This window comes from Myripristis murdjan, chromosome 8, assembly GCF_902150065.1.
Source record: "Myripristis murdjan chromosome 8, fMyrMur1.1, whole genome shotgun sequence".
In the NCBI taxonomy this organism is placed as follows: domain Eukaryota; kingdom Metazoa; phylum Chordata; class Actinopteri; order Holocentriformes; family Holocentridae; genus Myripristis; species Myripristis murdjan.
Window position 1 is genome coordinate 4821961 of NC_043987.1, and position 18746 is coordinate 4840706.

Below are 18746 nucleotides of genomic sequence, written 5' to 3' on the forward strand. Positions count from 1 at the left end.
AGACAGCTGGCTGGCACATGTCTTCAGGATCCTGGGGCTGATACCATCAGGTCCTGCGGCCTTCCTCTGGTGGAGTTGTCTCCTAACCTGGCCCGTAGTCACAGTCATGCGGGGGAGGGTGCTGGTGTCTTCAGTGGAGGAGGAGGTAGAGGGGGAGGGGGAGGAGAGGTGCTGCACAGGAGTGCTCACCACAGGTGGGAGAGGGGGGAGGGGTGGATGCGGTGGGGGTGTGTGGGGGTCTGGATGTGTGAAAGAGATAGACGGCTGTGAGCTGAACCTGTTGAAGAAACCGTTCAGCTCGTTGGCTCTCTCCAGGCTGCCTGATGGTTGCCTTTGTTTCCCTTTACATCCTGTGATCTGCTTCATCCCAGTCCACACATCCCTCACATTGTTCTGCTGGAGTTTGGCCTCCAGCTTCCTCCTGTAGTTGTCTTTGCAACCCCTCAATTTCTCCCTGAGTTCGTGTTGCACTCTCCTCAGTTCCTCTCTGTCTCCAGACCTGAAAGCCCTCTTCTTCTTGTTGAGGAGTGCTTTCAGGTCGCTGGTGATCCATGGCTTGTTGTTGGGGTAGCAGCGTACAGTCCGGGTTGGTATGGTGGTGTTTTCACAGAACCTGATGTATTCTGTGATGCAGTCTGTCATGTCGTTGATGTCCTCCCCGTGTGGCTCACAGAGTACATCCCAGTCCGTTATCTCAAAGCAGCCCTGCAGTGCCTCAGCAGCCTCCTGAGTCCACCTCCTCACCGTCCTGGTGTGAACAGGCTGCCTCTTAACAAGGGGGACATACTTGGGGGTTAACAGGACCAGGTTGTGATCTGATCTGCCAAGGGGAGGAAGGGCTGTGGTGTTGTATGCATCACTGGTGTTTGCATACAGCAGATCCAGGGTTTTATTTTCTCTGTTGGGGCAGTCAACATACTGGTGGAAAGTTGGCAGTAGTTTATCCAGTGAGACATGATTAAAGTCTCCAGTATAACTTATTAACATGAATCATTTGATCACATTTATGTGGATACCAGCACACAGGGGAATAAAAGGAAATGAGACAGTGGACACATTAGCTAAGAATGCTCTAGAACTAGAAGAAATTATGAACATCCCTTTCAGTAAATCTGAGGCAAAGGCAATAATCAAAAGAAACATTTTCAAAGAATGGCAAAACATGTGGGACACAGGAAAAACAGGACGACATCTCTATGCAGTTCAGCAGCAAGTGGGAAAGGGGAGAATAACCAAAAGGAGTACCAAAGAAGAGAACATCTTAACAAGGCTGAGGGTGGGTTGGACATACTAGACTGAACAAAACAATGAAGCTGATACGGAAGCATCCTACAGGATTATGTGACTACTGCCAAGAAGAAGAATCAGTTAAACATGTTATTATTCACTGCCAAAAATACACCCAGGAGCGAGAGATATGTTAATAGGGTAGTTAACGTTGGTCCACACTCCATCACAGTAGGGGGCGATAATGTACCTTAGCACTAGGTGCCACCCGCCATTCAAGAAGAAGAAGAAGAACAAGAAGGAAGAAGAGGAAGCGGAAGCTAAAGGAGGAGTAAAAGAGAAAACAATGCCGGAGACTTTGTGAGTCAGTTGCTGTGGAAAACAGCAGAAGGACCAAAAAGTGTAGTTGTAAATGTGTGAGAATGTGTGACGTGCAGGAGGTCACGTGTCTGATCCAGCAGCAACAGGCTGCGGCGACTCGAGACATATTGGAACTGTTTGAAAGGACGTTAGCGGCGCACGAGGAGCAGCTGCGGCAGTTAAGAGAGGAGAACGAGCGGCAGAGAAAGCAGCTGGACGCTCTTTTACAGCCTCAAGTTCGACTAGAAAGAGCAGGTTTGTCCACTTCAAATGTTGTTGTCTCACTGCTGATGTCCGTGTTGAGCACAGGACGCCAGCAGAGCTGCTTCAAGCCCCAAACCCTCCAGCCGCTCCTGCTTTCTGCCTCTAGCTGAAGTAGCCTGTTGAGAAATTGCAAGAATTTACATTTTGCACTGTTAGATCTTGAAAAGGGTTCTAAGTAGAGCTTCAAAATGCAAAAAAGAAGAAATGGGAGTGAGACAAAAAAAAAAAAACAAAAAAAAAAACTGAGTAAACAATTTATTGCAAACAACTTAAGACCACAGCCTTTAAAAGCCCAAATCTTCGCAAAAATGTGGATTCAGTCACCAGGTTTCCATCCAAATATATCGAAATTTTTGAGCGAATTTTATCAAAATGCGCAAAAGAAAATGCGAATTTATGCCTGTTTCCATTCGTTTTGTTTTGCGATTATTGGGAGAAGAGTTCGCCGTGAGTCCACTTAACAACAAACACTCAGCTGATCATGGACAGATTCCTGCTGAACTTGTCGGCTCTTGGGAGAAGTTTGGTTACAATTTTGGCAGCGCTAACTTCATACCGAACCATCTTAAATAAGAGAAGACATGAAGAATGTTAATGTTAAGAGTGTTGTCAGAAATAGATGGAAGCAGACCAGTGTGACGTGGCATCCGGTCCAGTCATCGTTTATTCGCAAAACTTGTTTCCACAGCAGAAAGTCACTTTTTCTTTTATCGATACGCTGAGAAATCCACCCCCTTCAAGCGTTTTTCGGCCGTTTTTCGAATTTCTGCCGTTTCCATCCAAGTTTTTTTTCGCAATTTTTGAAAATGCGAATAAAAATAGGTGGATAGAAACACAGGCTGGGTTTCCATCCATGTTGCAAAGATATAAATTAATGGGAGAACATTTTACTATTTTCAAATACTTTTATTATCAGAAATTGTGTGGAACAAGCAGCATATGAACAATTTGAACATAAATCAATTCAAAAACATGATGTGCAAGAAGGCAGTATCATCATGTCATCATGTTTAGCGGTGCTTCCATAGGTTGGTTGTGTTTTTTGCTTTTAGCTTGCTTGATCCCTGGCTTACAGAAGCTGCACAAATATTACAGACTGCTTCACCAGTGACATCGTTGGTGAAGTAGTCCCACACCATACTGCATCCACCTTTTTTTGCCATCTGTATTTTTTTTAAAAAAGTAGGACATAATATGCATAAGTTAAAAAAAATAACGTTACAAATCTGTCTAGTTACGTGGGCCATTTTGAAACTCAGACATTAAGTATTTGTCTTACTTGTGTTCACATGAATGTGGCGTGTACAGTCCTGGCCACTTCAGACTAAACCTTTAACTTTTAAAATGTTCTCCACACCAACAGCAACAGCCACTATCATCTCAGTAAACATAAAGAAGTCTCTCTGACAGTGTCAACATTTACAAAGTAATACATTTAATAAAGCAGAATTCATGGTAGGGCTGTTACTGGTGTGCATCACATTGCACAGTGTCTACTGAAGTAGTCAGTGAGTGTATTTAATGAATTATTATCTGTAGGTAATAGGTAGGTGGATAAACAGCGTCATAAAAGTCTCTGGTAAAACATGCGTTCACATTTTCTTTCCTCCATGAAGTTATAACTTCGACCTGAAACGCTTTTCCTCCTCAACGCCACAAGTTAAAAAACACAGTCCGTGCGCTGCTGTAAATAAATGCAGCCCAAAAGGGTTTCTGCACAGGGACGATGCGTTATCCTAATTTGCTCCGGTCTTATCTAGTCTGCTAGCATGCACAGTGCTTAGCAAGGTCATATTTAAGCTAGGTCAGGAGTTTTCAACTGGTTTTGTCCCAGGGACCACCATTATAACCAAGAAGCAACTCGGGGACCACTGCTTTGGGGGATGTTTGTTTTATTTTGCACCATTCTTAAAATAAAAGAGTATATAGGCCTATATATTTTAAGCATATGTAAAGAAGGCTATTTATTTGCATCAGTGTCTATTTATTTGCACCTTGTGATAAAAAGAAAAACAATTAATAATCTCTGTGAATATTCTCATTTATCCAGGTCATCATTCTCTTTGGGCAAATTGAATCGTAGGCAACTGGACTTGTATTTGTCTTAGGAAGATGTTTCGCCTCTTATCCAAGGGGCTTCATCAGTTCGTACACATCAGTCTTTCTAGTCCGCACTAACAGACAAAGACAGTGGAGTAAGGCACCGCGCCCAGCAGCTCAGGTCTGCCGGATCTGACAGGTGCGTGGCGCACAGGGACTGCCATATATACCTTTCATCATAAATCAACTTTTGTTTATACGCGGTTGCAGCAGCACGACAGCGACAGACGACAAGGCGGGAGCTATAAAATCAGTATCATTTGTCAGGAAGCTGTTTATAGCCCAACACACACCGGCAGCGTAGCGTCGCGGTGTGTGTGTTATATGATGCAGTGCAAAATACGACTGATAGAAGCTCATTAGTTTCCGTTATAGGTAAGTATCAATACTCCTGCTGGTATTAGACGATCATTACTAGTTATAGCCTGATACGTGATAGCAAACTTTACAATGTTGTGATGTGAACACAGTGTTAGATAACGCTTACTAACATTCATAGATAAATGTGTATATATCTACAAGCTAACCCTGGTCTCTGACCAACACACCTGCCCAGTCCTCCACTGGTTCTCCTCGCAGCACAGCTGAATCTCTCTCTGTCCGTTATTTCTTCTGACTCTGGTCTGTTCCTGGTCTCTTTGATGCCTAACAGGCTTGTAATTATAAGGCTGCGGTCCATCATATTGATATAAATACACATTCACAGCCTCTTCAGTGTCACAACTAGCATTAAGATCCATTATATTCCTATTGTTCAAATTGACCGCACTCCCTCTTCCTACGTCACTTCCGGTTTAGCTTTTTCAGATGCGGAAGTAAAATTCTGCCACAAAAACAACTCCAGAGGTCACTGTAGAATATATATATATATGCATATTTCAATGAAAATTCAGTTCCCACATCATTTTCCTACACATTGATTCACTGGGGTCTCCAACCTGCAATATGCTCTTTAACCTCTGTGGGTGTGTTCATGAAGGCACCGGTTGCACTTGACCATTGTTGTGGTCTGGTGAAAGACAGTCGTCAGAGTCAGGTGAAACCCTGGTGAACGACTGTGTGCCTTTTCCTTTAGATGTGAATAGACAGCTGAGACTGGACCTGAGGAGTTGGCCCTTCTGTGTTGGGCCATGCGTTTGTTCAGTGGTTGTTTTGTTTCCCCAATGTATAAGTCCTTCCATTCCTCACTGCATTGGACGGCATATATCAGGTTGCTCTTCTGATTGTGTGGTGTCCTGTCTTTTGGATGAACCAGTTTCTTTCTTTTTTTTTTTTTTTTTTTTTATTTACATTTTAATTTTAGCCACATAAAACAAAACAACATCAGCAACAACAAACAAACAAACAAACAAACAAAAAAAAACACACAGTACTAATACACAACACAAAGACATTTCACCAGGGATTGCAAACTACTAACATAAAGAAACATAATAGACTCAGGGAATCAGTGTCAAAACTCCTTAGAGAGGATTTTGATTTTCTACCTACGAGGTTCACATTCATATCATATCCTCAACATGTTATTAAACTAAGTTGAATTTCTCACATTTATATATTCTTTAATGAGTGTCCATGGCCCATCAAAATCATGTCTATACAGCTCCTGTAAAGCTGAGGCTGCACGTTCCATCATTATTAGTTCTATGAAGTCTTTCAGCCAGTTATTCAAACAGAAACAATTAGGTTTCCGCACTTTCCAATTCATGAGGATAATCCTTTTCACAGAAAGGTATGCCAGCGTTAAAAGCTGTTGTATTTCTTCAGATTTTACACCATCCATTTTAGCTCCCAACAAGCACACTTCTGGGCACATTAGTACATCATCATTTATAATTGAGCATAAAGTATTTTGGACTCCTTCCCAAAATTTTCTTATTTCTGGACAGTGCCATAGCATATGTATTAGAGATCCTCTTTTTCCACAGCCGTGCCAGCACAAGTCTGATGTCTGAGGATTCATTTTATTTGTTTTGTATGGGGTTATATATGTTCGGTGTAAAATCTTCATCTGTATAAGTTTATATCTGACACATTTTGATAAATAATTTGTATGTCCTATAATAGAGTTCCATTGTTCAGGTGGTAGGTGTTTTCCGAGATCATGTTCCCATTGTTGTTTGACTTTATCCATGTTACTGCAGGAGAAAAAAGTTATAAGTTTGTAAAGTTTGGATACTGTACCACTATTTGTTACAATCTCTCTGAATTTATCATCTAAGTCTTTATTTGACGCCATAGTGGTACCCTGAGATATAAATTTCTGCAGTATAGATTTCAATTGTAAATACTGTAGGAAACATGATTTATTCAGATTATAATTAGCTTTAATTTCATTAAAGGACATTATTTTCCCCTGCTTTACAATTTGTTCAAGTTTCCTAATATTGTGACTATTCCACTTGTTGTTTAAAAGAGTCTTCCCTCCTGCAGTAAGCAATGGATTCCTCCATAATGGGCATGAAGGCAATTGTAATCCGTTTATTGCACATTTCTTGTGTATGACCTTCACAATGTCACATGAAAAATTAATAATAGGGTTCTTCAAATTTGTGTTTAATTTTGTACAATACCATAAAGCAGACAAAGATGTTTGTTTTGGGCTCTCATCAATCATTTTGTTTTCAAGCCATATCCAGCTGCCAGCCTCATGGTGTTCATAATAGGCCCACAGTAAGGGGTATTTGCCATTAAAAGCCAAATAATATGTATATATATCCGGTATTCCTAACCCTCCTTTATTCCTATGTCTGACAAGCTTACTGAGACTGATTCTTGGTTTTTTGTCCCCCCAAAGAAACATTATAAAAAGCTTTTTGATTTCTTTGAACCAAGATTCAGGGAATTTCAGTGGGATCGATGCCGTCATGAAAGAAAGTCTAGGAAAGACATTCATTTTGATGATCTCTGCTCGTCCCCACAAGGATAGCGGAAGTGTTCCTCATCTTGCAAGATCTTCTTTAATAGTTTTAATCAGTTTAGGGCCATTTATTTCAAAAATTTTCTCAATTGGGGAGATTATATTGATACCAAGATATTTTAGGCCCTCCTTCTTCCAGACTATCTGGGTTGCATCAAGATGTACTGGGAATGTCATACAATTGAGGGGAGTTGCTTCACTCTTGTTCCAGTTTACTTTATACCCTGAAAGGTTGCCAAACTCATTTATAAGCTTAAACAAATGTTTCACTGAAATTTCTGGGTTTGACAGGGTTAATAATATATCATCTGCAAATAAATTAATTTTAAAATCATAATCATACATTTTAATGCCACTTATTTGTTGGTTAGCTCTAATAGAGCATGCCAGGGGTTCCAGTGCCAAAACAAAAATTATTGGTGAGACTGGACATCCTTGCCGTGTGGATCTAGTTAACTCAAAGGGCTCAGACATGATTCCATTAGTTTTAACACGGGCAAGTGGTTTATAATAAAGTGCTCTAATCCACTGCATGCATACTGGACCAAAACCATATCTTTGTAGAGTATAAAATAAATATGGCCATTCAACCCTGTCAAACGCTTTTTCAGCATCCAGCGATAACAAGATCGCTGGATGCTGTAGTGAAGCAGCTCTGTGGATCACATGAAATAGCTTTCTCATGTTACTTGAAGCATGACGGCCTTTTACAAAACCTACTTGATCAAAATGGACCAATGAGGGAACCACTTTTTCCAGTCGTAATGCAAGTATTTTGGCAAATATTTTATAGTCATTATTAAGCAAACTGAGAGGTCTGTAATTGCTCATTTGTGTGGGATCTTTGCCCTGTTTTGGTATCGTGGTGATTACAGCCGTTCGCATAGTGGTAGGCATTGATTGAGACATTATTGCATCGTTATATAACATTACAAGAAAAGGTATTATTTCATCCTGGAAAGTTTTATAGAACTCAATACTAAAACCATCTTCCCCGGGTGTCTTGCCATTAGAAAGATGTTTTATAGCTGCTTTAATCTCTAAGTCTGTTATATACTCTTCTAGTTCAATTTTATCTACTTCTGTAATCGAAGGTAAACATATACTACTAAAAAAATTGTGAACAGCATTTAAATTAGGATTACTTTCAGATTCGTATAGTTTCTTGTAGTAATTTTTAAAACAGTGGTTCATTTGCTTTTGATCTTGTGTAGGTTGGCCATTACAGTCATATATCTTTGAAATTAAATGTTTAGATTCTGTTTGCTTAAGCCTCATTGCCAGCATTTTACCCGCCTTATCACCTGACTCAAAATATTTTCTTTTCAGTTTAAATAATGCAAACGCGGTTTCTTCATGCATTATTTCTTGCAGTTGTGCTCTACATAATAACAAAGAATCCCTTAATGTATAATTATCTGGTTCCCTCATGTGTCCTTTTTCAAGCTTGTTAAGTTCGTCCTTTAAAGATTGTTTCCTTTCATTCTTCTCCCTCTTTTTAGCAGTTGAATAGCTAATAAACCATCCCCTGCATGTAGCCTTAAATGCCTCCCATATTGTTTGGATTGAGTTTACCGAATGCAAATTTAAGGCAAAATACTCCTTTATTTTTCCCCTTATTGAATGAACAAATTTCTCATCTCCCAGATATGAATTATTCAGTCTCCATTGTTTTGTTTTATTTCCCTCAAAGGAGGGGTACAAGCTGACAGAAATGGGAGCATGATCTGAAATCAGTATATTATGAATATCAGAATTAACCACATTTTCAACCATCTGGCTAGATACTAACAAATAGTCAATCCTAGAGTATGAGTTATGGGCTTTAGAGTAAAAAGTATATTCTTGTAAATTTGTATTAATACATCTCCAAATGTCTATTGTGCATGTTGTTGTTTGGAATTCATCAAAAGCTGAAGCAAGTGCGCCATCTGTTGGTAGAGGTTGCTTAGACCGATCAAAACTGGGCTGAGCTACTAAGTTAAAGTCTCCACCAATTATTGTGGGAATATCGGAAAACCTTGATAATAGTATACTCAGTTTTGTCAGAAAGTTTACTTGTCCAGTGTTAGGACAATATATATTGGCAAGCAACATTTTCACATTACTAAGAAGCCCTAATACAATTACGTACCTCCCTTCCTTGTCAGAAATTACTTCCAATGGTTTGAAAGATGTGGTTTTGGAAATTAAGATACTAACACCTCTTGAGGCACTGTTACCGTAAGCAGAAAAAACTTGATCTACCCACCTCTGTTTTAGTTTTAAAGATTCATCTTGGTTTAAATGAGTTTCTTGTATCATGGCTATATCACATCCTATAGATTTCAAATGTGAGAGTATTTTATAACGTTTCACTTTGTTTGATATGCCATTAACATTCCACGATATAACCCTAATAATAGGCAGACCCATCTTTAAACATAATTAATTCTACACATGACTCCTAAACTCAATTCCAACATTTTATTCTGCTTTCCTGGCTTAACCATAACACAACAAACACATAACACATACAAACATAGACTATCACCATAAGGGAATAAACAACACATAATATAGGGACTAGTCCTCAGTCCCCTGTCCATGATCCAAGGATAGGCGCGTCACTCTAGTATTCCCAGACCTTTCAGTTATTTTTATTAAACTCAAAAACCCAGTATTTGCTGGTATGTTAATAAGTAAAAATTAACTCAGAAGTATTTTGTTTCGTATTTGTCCAGCGACCATACGTAAGAAGGAAGAATGCATTATGACCACCGGTCATAATGTCATCGGTCCTTATTGTGTAGCCAATTATTATTCCACTGACCTGTGAATCACATTGTTTTAGCCAAAAGCTGATGGGACCCGTTTTGATAAGTCTCGATACGCGTCTTCAGGAGATTTGTAGATGTATTTCTCTCCGTCCAGCGTCACCAACAATCTGGATGGATACAACAGGCCAAAACGTATGTTTGCATCCCGGAGAGTTTTTTTCAGCTCTGAGTAAGCTGCGCGTTGCTGTTGTATCTCTGCGGGGAGATCCTGGAAGACGTGGAAGGGCTTCCCGTGCCACTTCAATCCTGGTTTTGCCCTTGCTGCTTTGAGAATGCGCTGTCGGTCAGTCCACTTCAGCATGCGGACGATGTATGGCCTCGGTGGCTCCTCTGGTCCTGGTTTCGGACGTAGGGCTCTGTGCTGCCGCTCCACCTCTGGTACCTGCGCCGACTCATCCAGATCCAATATGTATCGGAGGATCATCATCATCTCTACATTAGGGTCAGCAGTCTCGAGCAGGCCCTCCTTTAAACCCACAAACACTAGGTTATTTCTTCTGCTCTGGGATTCAAGGAAGGTAACTTTGGTTTTGAGCTGCTGCACTTCTTTAGAAAGCTCCCGGGTCGTTCTGGTGTGCGCGTCTTTGAAATCCTCAAGATTGCTAATTCGTTGTTCCGCGTTTGCCACTCTGTTGATCAAGGCACGCGATTCCTTTTTCAAACTTTTCAGGCTTTCGTTCAGTGCATCAAATTTCTGTTCAAATGATTCTTTAACATCAGCAAACTGCTTCAGAAGTTCTTGCGCCCAGCCTGGAGGGCTCTCACCAGCCATGCTTCCTTCACTTTGGCGTTGCTCACTTTCTTTCTGTTTCGCTGCTTGTCTTGTGCGGTGAGGCCACTTCTTTTCATTCATCCGTGCAATTGTTGTTTAATAGATGTTTCTTCTCAGTTTTATAACATAGTTTGCTGGATGGTTTAAGGGTTAAATGCCAACTTTCCAGGTCCGCTCTGTGGACGCCAAGAGTTTCAGCACGCCATCTTGTCACGTGACTGGATGAACCAGTTTCTGTCTGTTTCCGGGTTTGAAACATACAGGGATCTGATGTTTGTTAAAAATCCTCCTGAGTTTCTCTGAAACCCCAGACCCATATTGAATCACAATGTTTTTGCGTTTGTCTTTTATTTTCTCAGCATCCTCAGTGTTGGTATTCTTTCTGGAGCGTATTTTGTCAAAAGTCCAACTCGGATAGCCACAAGTTTTCAGGGCTCCCCTTAGGTGTTTGTGTTCTTCAGCTTGGGCCCGAGTAGAGGTTGGAACGTGCTGATAACTCCCAGTTTGTGCTCCTGTGGATGGTGTAAAAATTACCATACATACACTAGAAATCTATCAGTCTGGACTAGATTGTCCCAGAAAAACTAAAGAGTCCTTCAAACACAGTTTCAGATTTGTGAAACCTTTATTCTATTTGTGAAAACTGGATAAAGGGAGATTTCACTGCTTTTGTTTCTCCATCCAGATCACATCAGATCAGAGGCCTGTATCACGAAGCTGGATTAAGGCGTTAGCGAGATAACTTCAGGCTCAACTTTGGATTTTCTGTATCACAAAGCTGGTTCACCTCTAATCGGGATAGGAAACCTTTCCTGAACCTGTAAGATTGAAGATAAGATTGAATCCAATATAAAGAAAGATTGGCTCAGTTAATTAGCTCTAAATGTTTTTGGGGGCCAAATTATTCCTGGGTAAGAGAATGGGCCTGATTGACAGCTCACTGATGCAAATGTGAAAAAGGATCATTTGTCCCCTTCATTCAAGAGGGCGAGTAGGCCTTTATATTTGTATTTTGTTCCTGCTAAATTCTAACGCAGCTCAGTATCTGATTTTATTCAGGCTGTCAACCTGATGCACTGACGTGATTGTTTTGGTGTCAGCTTTATTATTGGCGCCAGCTTGGCGCCAGCTATTATAGCCTTTATGACAGGCTATAATAAAAAGGCAAACTTACCAAATGCAATGATGTTCTTGTGTTTTTGTGTTTTTACTTGCTCCCACATCCTTTTAACCCATGAAGTTACACCTGGGGGAATTCAGCTATACCTGTCATACACGTAGCACATCTGTGCAGTACAGTGAGTTCATGGGTTTCAGTGTCAGATGTGGACTACTTGAGCCATTGATGTGTAACTTGCGCATTTATGCAGTCAGCAATACATTACCAAGCATTCTGCCTTCTCTTCGCGGCAGCCCTGATGTTTGATTTAGTTTGTAAATGTTGTTTTTCCTCCTCATACTTTTCCAGTATAATACGCTGTTCCTTCGCCGTGACATACACTGTGCGTTTTTCCTTGTTGCTCATGTTTGTGGTTAGTGTGCTGCCTCGGAACCCGCCCCTTATACGTGTACGTTCATGGCTCTTGATGAGGCAAACCTGGAATTGAATGAGCGAGTTGATAACCAACGTCGTGATACCGGTTATCCCTGATCACCATGATCAGCACCATGGTGGGCAGAGCCTTCAGCCGCTCTGCTCCCAAACTCTGGAACTCACTCCCTCCGGACCTCCGTAACATCGACTCTCTTCCTCTGTTCAAATCTAGACTCAAAACTCATCTGTTTAAAACTGCATACTCTGTAATTGCACTATTTCCGTTGTATTTTATATTGTCTTTTACCTGTGTTTTTGTTACTGTACTAAATAGTAAAAAATGATGAAGAAATGGTAACAGGCTGAGGTAAACTTCCAAGCATGGTTTTCCCTAATATGTGTGTGTGTGTGTGTGTGTGTGTGTGTGTGTGTGTTTCAGTGTTGCCTCAGCAGCTGCTGGTGAGTAAAGAAGAGGTTCCCCCTGAGCAGCAGGAGTGCAGCCCCAGTGTGGAGCAGGAGGAGCCAGAGCCCCCCCACATTAAAGAGGAACAGGAGGAGCTCAATATCACCAAGGATATCCCATTCACTCCTGCCCCTGTGAAGAGTAAAGATGATGAAGAGAGAGTTCAGTCCTCACAGCTTCATCAAAGCCAAACTGAGGAGAACAGAGAGGCAGAGCCTCCGGCCAGCAGCTCCATTGAAACAGAAGCTGATGAAGAGGATTTACAAGCAAGTAGTGATGGCCAGCTGCTCTCTTCACACTCCTCTAAATCTGAGACTGAAGACATGGAAGATGACTTAGAGGAGACTGGAGAGCCTCAGTCAGGTTTAGCCTCAGTGAGTGAAGTCCTTTTCAGCCATGACAGATCTGAGGCTGGAGAGAAGCCATCTTCCTGCTCCATGAATAGAGAGAAACCATTCAGCTGCTCAGTCTGTGCTAAGAGATTTAGACATAAAACTCACTTAAACAGACACATGAAAGTCCACAAAAAAGAGAAACCTTTCAGCTGCCCATTCTGCGCTAAGAGATTTACATGGAAAAGTGAATTAAGCACACATATGAGAGTCCACACAGGAGAGAAACCATTCAGCTGCTCAATTTGTGGTAACAGTTTTACACTGAAATCTGTCTTAAATAAACACATGAGTATCCACACAGGAGAGAAACCTTTCAGCTGCTCAATTTGCGGTATCAGTTTCAGACAGAAATATAACTTAAGTGCACACATGAGTATACACACAGGAGAGAAACCTTTCAGCTGCTCAGTTTGTGGTAAAAGTTTTAGAAAGAAATGTTCCTTAAATATACACATGAGTGTCCACTCAAGAGAGAAAACTTAGCTGCTCAATTTGTGGTAAACATGTTTCAGATAAAGGTCACAAAAAAGTGCATATGATTATCCACTCAGGAGAGAAACCTTTTAGCTGCTCAATTTGTAAACAATTTACACAGAAGTGTAGCTTAATCACACACAAGAGTCCACACAGGAGAGGAATCTTTTAGCTGCTCAAATTGTGGTAAATGTTTCACTCAAAAAAATAACTTAAAGAAACACATGAGAGTCCACACAGGAGAGAAACCCTTTAGCTGTTCAGTCTGTAATCAAAATTGTACATGTAAAAGTCACATAAACAGACACAGGAGAATCCACTCAGGAGAGAAACTGTGCAGCAGCAGTGTGTGTGGGAGAAGTTTGTGCAGGCATGACCGTGTTAAAAGTCTCAAGTGTGTTGGTGAGAGAAGCAGCAGGTGAAGCTGCAGATCTGCTGCTTGAACTGAATTGTTCAACAGGACAACAAACTAGAAAACATGATGACTGTCCATCACTCAGGACGAGGAAACTCAAACTCTTCTCAGTCAGTGTTGTTGGAGATGCAGCCACACGTGAACACTGCTCACACACATCTTGTGTTAATGCAGGCTCACTGAAGAGAGAAATTCTTGTTGCTCCTGTTTGCCTCAAATTCAGGTTTATGTTCCCTTGTCACTTTGATCATCTGATACATGTAAGTTAATGTTCTGGCCAGCAACTCAACATTTGTCATTCTTTATTGGAATTATATTGTTAGACATCAGTGTAGTTTATTATAGTACACACTTTGTTTTCTGCATTAATAACAAGGAGTTCCTTGTTATTAATGCAGAAAACAAAGTGTTCAGGAGGTGTCACAATTTCTCCAAATTTCAAAGCAATATGACAGATGGACAGATGGAATGTTGACAGATGGACAAAGGAATGGCAATTTTCACAATATGTGGTATCGTACTTCACATTGTAACATGTTTCTGTGTGGTGAACATCAGTTTGGTTATTGATGAGGTGATGTTGCAGATGTAAGCATGTTGCCTATTTACAAATATATAGTTTGAAGTGCGGAGATTGTTTCTTCCTGTGTCTTGTTGTGGACAGTATTCTCATGAACCTTTCACTCATGTTGATTTTTGTATTGTTTTCATTATGTGTATATGAGGTAAAATCTGTTCATTGTACTTTCTTTTTTGCACAGTATGTGATATCAGGAGGAAAAAGAACGTATTAATAGGCGAAGTCGTAATCACAGCAGGTGTGTTTACTGAAACACATTTTTTTTAGTTTCACATTTAGCATACGATGGATCCATTAGATTGTTTGCCTGTAAATTATTGTTTTGATGTCAGCAGGTGTGAACTATTCATATAACTATTCATACTTAAATAAATGCATTTAGTTAAGTCACTATAACCCGTGATGGACTCTTTAATGTACTGATAACAAAATATCAGAAATAAAGAATAAATTAGGACATCAATGAATAATAGCAAAAAAATCTTTCAGCATCAGATGTTATCTGAAGTGTATTTGCAAAAGGTTATTATGAGCTGTAGTTGTGTCAGAAATTAAAAAGCCTCTAGTGGTTGTGTTAAGTGCAACACTGCAGTGTCAAGTAAGTGAAAACCCCCACATGAAGAAGCTGGTGGGGTAGTGAATGGATAAACCAATGTACTGGACCTGCAGTCTCATGCCAGCACTGATGAGAGATACATTTGGAAGAAAACTGGTTCAGTTTCCAGGGATGGCATTTGGTATGGTCCCAATGGTAATCCTTGTGTACCTCAGTGTCTGTTTCCCAACTATGCAAAGTTGACATAAGGTAAAGACCATGTGTCAAAAGGGGGACTGTTATCTGCATAGCTAGTTGTATCCCTTCTCCACAAGCAGCACATCCTCCACCAGACAAACCATTTGATCATCTGAAAATGAATTCAACTCAGCGCTCCAACAAGTAGAAGATTACCTAGACACAGACTTAAAACAACAATGTGCCTATCATTCTCCTAGTGGTGGTGCTGTAGAATGTGAAAATGGCATACTCAAAAACAAATTGGCTGAATGTTGTGCAGATACAGGACCAAGGCACTTCTCCTAGTCTTAATGCAGATAAGAGCTAGAGTCAGAAGTAGAAATAGCTTTGGTCTTGTCACATTCACTTTGGTATGTTATTGTTCACTGAATCTGAAATTTTAAGCATAACATAAGTTAACCAGATAGCCTACCCACCTTGATTGTATGGCTTGCTTTGGTTATTAGCTAAACTAACTTACTTAGTATACTAATGTGAAAAACTAAGCCACAATAATTTAACCTGGGAAGCTGTCTAGAAAGTAATGAATGTTATGTGTTTATGATTTTAGCAGAAATAGCTGAAATCATTAAAACAACCTTGTTGATTTCTTACTCTTTGCTTGCTACCTAACATTAGCTAACCTGAGTAGGATGCATCATCATTTATGATTCATAAAGGCTAGTGGGTTTGTTAACTAGCACCCAGTGTTTTCTTGCAACATTAAATATTGGTGTTTTGGTTTATTATTTTATTAAACAATCTATCAAATGTCCAATTTGCCCCAAATTGTTTCAGACTAATGATTAGCTTTGTAAATGCAAATCTTTGTAGATCATGTTTTGACATATTTTAATTGGATAATTTACAAGTTTTGAAAAAATTGCGTTTGTGGTGTAATTACTGAAGTTCTTTAGCACATCTACTGTTGCAGCAGAAGAAACATCATCTTCAGCATCTTGCTTTGTACAGTAGTTTACAGTTTTGCACTTTTAACTTTGTTTTGAATATTTTGCACTCAAGTTGATTGGTCATTGTTATTTATTTAGGTTTTTTATCAGGTTGCTTTTATTGTTTCAATATGTTCACTTTATTTAGCATTTTGAAAACTTTTGATTGGGTTCTCAAATTTTAATACATTTTAATATACATTGTTTAAAATAAAGTAAGAAATTGTTAATTCATTTGTCCATTTCTCATGTTTGTGCGTGTGTTCGTATTCATACAGTTATGAGCAGTGTGTGCATGATTTGATGGTTGTGCTGGATGTGTTTTGGGGCCTCCTCTGCACATAGCATTCTATTTCAAACACAAAGCCAAAGTGCTCAACACAGCGCTGCGAGCAGGGTTCGAACCTGCGCGGGGAAACCCCATTGGATTTCAAGTCCAACGCCTTAACCACTCGGCCATCGCAGCTCTGACAAGCTCTGTTCTCTTCCCCTTTCTTCTTGTCTTTACCTTCTCCTCTTTACTGATCCAATCAATTGATGATTGATTGCTTCTGTCCCTGACTGAACTCTTGGAATCTTCATTTGGTCATGTGATTGATGCCTACTCCAAACCGAACGAGAGTGCAAGGATATCAGTCACCTCTATACATGACAGTATGTTTGAGAAGAAAGACAGAGATTGTGTGTGAGTTTGCATTTTGTAACACTGAGGCATTTATCTTTTCAGTTCAGTCTGAAGTGGTGAGGTAATTTATTTATCTTGGTTGGATAGCCCTGACACTCCATCTACTTCACTCTGAAACTGAGCTGAATTCTTCATCTGGTACGTATTTAGAAGCTCTTCTTCATTAGCCAACATGTGGTAGAACAAAGGTCCTCTACTGTGCATGTGATGAAATGGAGAAAGAGAGAGAGAGGGTGAGTGCATGCAGACTTTCATGTGTGTTTGCCTGTGCACATGTCCATGCACTTCTGCAACTGTGCCCAATTATGTCAGTGTGTGTGTATGTGCATGTGTGTGTGTGCTCCTGTGTCTCTCCACATAACTACATTTCGTAGCATAAGCAGCTCCAATAGTGCACCCCTCAGAGGAAGAACCGCGGACTATTTTCACTTCTGTTCCAGAGAACATAACCAACGAGGCGGAATAACTTCCATGGCAGCGTGGATCTTCTTGTCACATTCATTGCACTTAAGATTTCTCTAACGGCCAACCATGTGGTATAGAAACACAAGCTGGACAGCTGTGTTAATGAGCATCTCTGTTTTCATGACAGGATCTCTGGGAGAACCAGTGACCATCATGGAGGAGACAACAACAGACGCTCCTGAGGTGAGATATGCATGGCAAAGGATTTAGACTGCAAGTGTCGCTGAAGGGTTTCATCGACACCTTCACTTCTTGGCTGAGCTTTGTTCAGAGTCACAGAACTTTATTTTAAATTCTTGGGGAGATCAAAGGTTTCCAAAGATCCTGACTATGTCCTGCTGGAGAACAGGGAAATGTGTATGAAATGCAAAAGACGAGTAGATAAATTCCAGTTGATGTAATACTGCTGCCGTAAAAACAATGGCATCTTTGAATATTTCCACATATCAACATAAATGTGGCCAGCAGATACACAGTGTGGATGTGACATTGTTGTACAGGTCAGAAAAATGATTTTTTTTTTTTTTTCTAACTTAACTGTCTGTGACTTTTTCTAGAGACACATCTATCAGTCACAGCAGTTGTGTGCTGGTGAAAAGGAGTATGTTCAGAAGAGGAAACAAGTGGCTCAGGAGTCACTGAACAGCCTGGGAATCAACTGTTCAGTGGTAAGAAAACACTCTTGTCATGCTTAACCCTTTGATGCATGAATTATGAAAGCCTGAGTCAAGATTTTTTTCTTCTTAGGGCATGGACACTTTTGTGAGTTTTGTGATACTTCTTTAAGGATGCAGGACTGGCATTACCATGTCATGATACTAATATTAATATGTTTTCAAGACAAAAACGAGACGAGACAATCAACAGCAAAATTTCAGAGAGTAATTCCTGGTAGGTATTTCCTCTAAAACTAGAGGAAATACCTTGAATAATCCAACTACATCAAAAATATTTTTCAAAAAACATATTTATTGTAGTGTCAACAAAAAACAAAGCAAGATATGGCATCAAATAGTGTCATACAGTATATGTTTGAGCTGTACACTGTCCCTTTTAGATCAAATAAGAAAATGAAATGAAACTATGCCACAAAAAAATGCAACTTAAAAAAACAAACAAAAAAAAAACAATGGATATCTATCTTGAGACAAACTCAAAACATCAGTAAAATATTAATTATTTCTGACATTAATATCTTGACAGACTTTTTGAAAGAATAAAAAGCTCAGCAGGGCCGGCCCGTGGCATAGGCAGTATAGGCAAATGCTAAGGGCGCCATCTGCTGGAGGGGCGCCGGCTGTGTGTGCGTTTTATTATAAATGGGTGCTTCCCATCCTTACATGTGATTGGCTGAGCCGCGTTCCATGCCGTTGTAAAATCAGTGTAACCCACTGGCAGACCGCAGCACAAAATATCCCCGCGCCAGTGTAAACGGACATAACGTTGCCTAGCAACCAACTACTCTGCGCTCCACTTCTTCGTTAGGTCATATTTGTTTCAAGATTTTTGTAAACAAAATGTCAGACTTTGTGGTGAATTTTGATTTGC

General features: G+C 40.1%; 3 protein-coding genes and 1 non-coding gene across 4 annotated transcripts in view; 3 read left to right on the forward strand and 1 right to left on the reverse strand.

Annotated features, from left to right (window-relative positions):
• LOC115363633 (zinc finger protein OZF-like) overlaps window positions 1-14716 on the forward strand; it is a 33825-nt gene extending 19109 nt beyond the window's left edge. The window contains exon 3 of the transcript XR_003928607.1: window positions 14161-14716. The gene's annotated coding sequence lies outside the window, so the exon portion shown is untranslated. The remainder of the gene's footprint in view (window positions 1-14160) is intronic.
• LOC115363634 (gastrula zinc finger protein XlCGF53.1-like) lies at window positions 1535-13599 on the forward strand. The gene is made up of 2 exons (XM_030057895.1): window positions 1535-1842; window positions 12436-13599. Exons 1-2 carry the CDS (start codon window positions 1650-1652, stop codon window positions 13335-13337), a joined length of 1095 nt encoding a protein of 364 aa, XP_029913755.1. The 5' UTR covers window positions 1535-1649; the 3' UTR covers window positions 13338-13599.
• A 1716-nt stretch (window positions 14717-16432) lies between the features above and the next one.
• On the reverse strand, window positions 16433-16514 carry trnas-uga (transfer RNA serine (anticodon UGA)). Its single transcript has one exon. It is a non-coding gene; the product is annotated as a tRNA-Ser (tRNA).
• An 804-nt stretch (window positions 16515-17318) lies between these two features.
• The window catches only part of LOC115363041 (cytosolic phospholipase A2 gamma-like), a 31712-nt gene continuing 30284 nt past the window's right edge, over window positions 17319-18746 (forward strand). Inside the window, exons 1-2 of the mRNA XM_030057114.1 lie at window positions 17319-17381; window positions 17756-17866. Of these exons, the coding sequence (XP_029912974.1) occupies window positions 17319-17381; window positions 17756-17866 (174 nt within the window). The remainder of the gene's footprint in view (window positions 17382-17755; window positions 17867-18746) is intronic.

Coding starts and splice junctions, on each gene's coding strand:
- LOC115363634 (XM_030057895.1), top strand. CDS start 1,650: ATGTGTGACGTGCAGGAGGTCACGTGTCTGATCCAGCAGCAACAGGCT. Junction 1,843..12,435: donor AGTTCGACTAGAAAGAGCAG/GTTTGTCCACTT, acceptor TGTGTGTTTCAG/TGTTGCCTCAGCAGCTGCTG.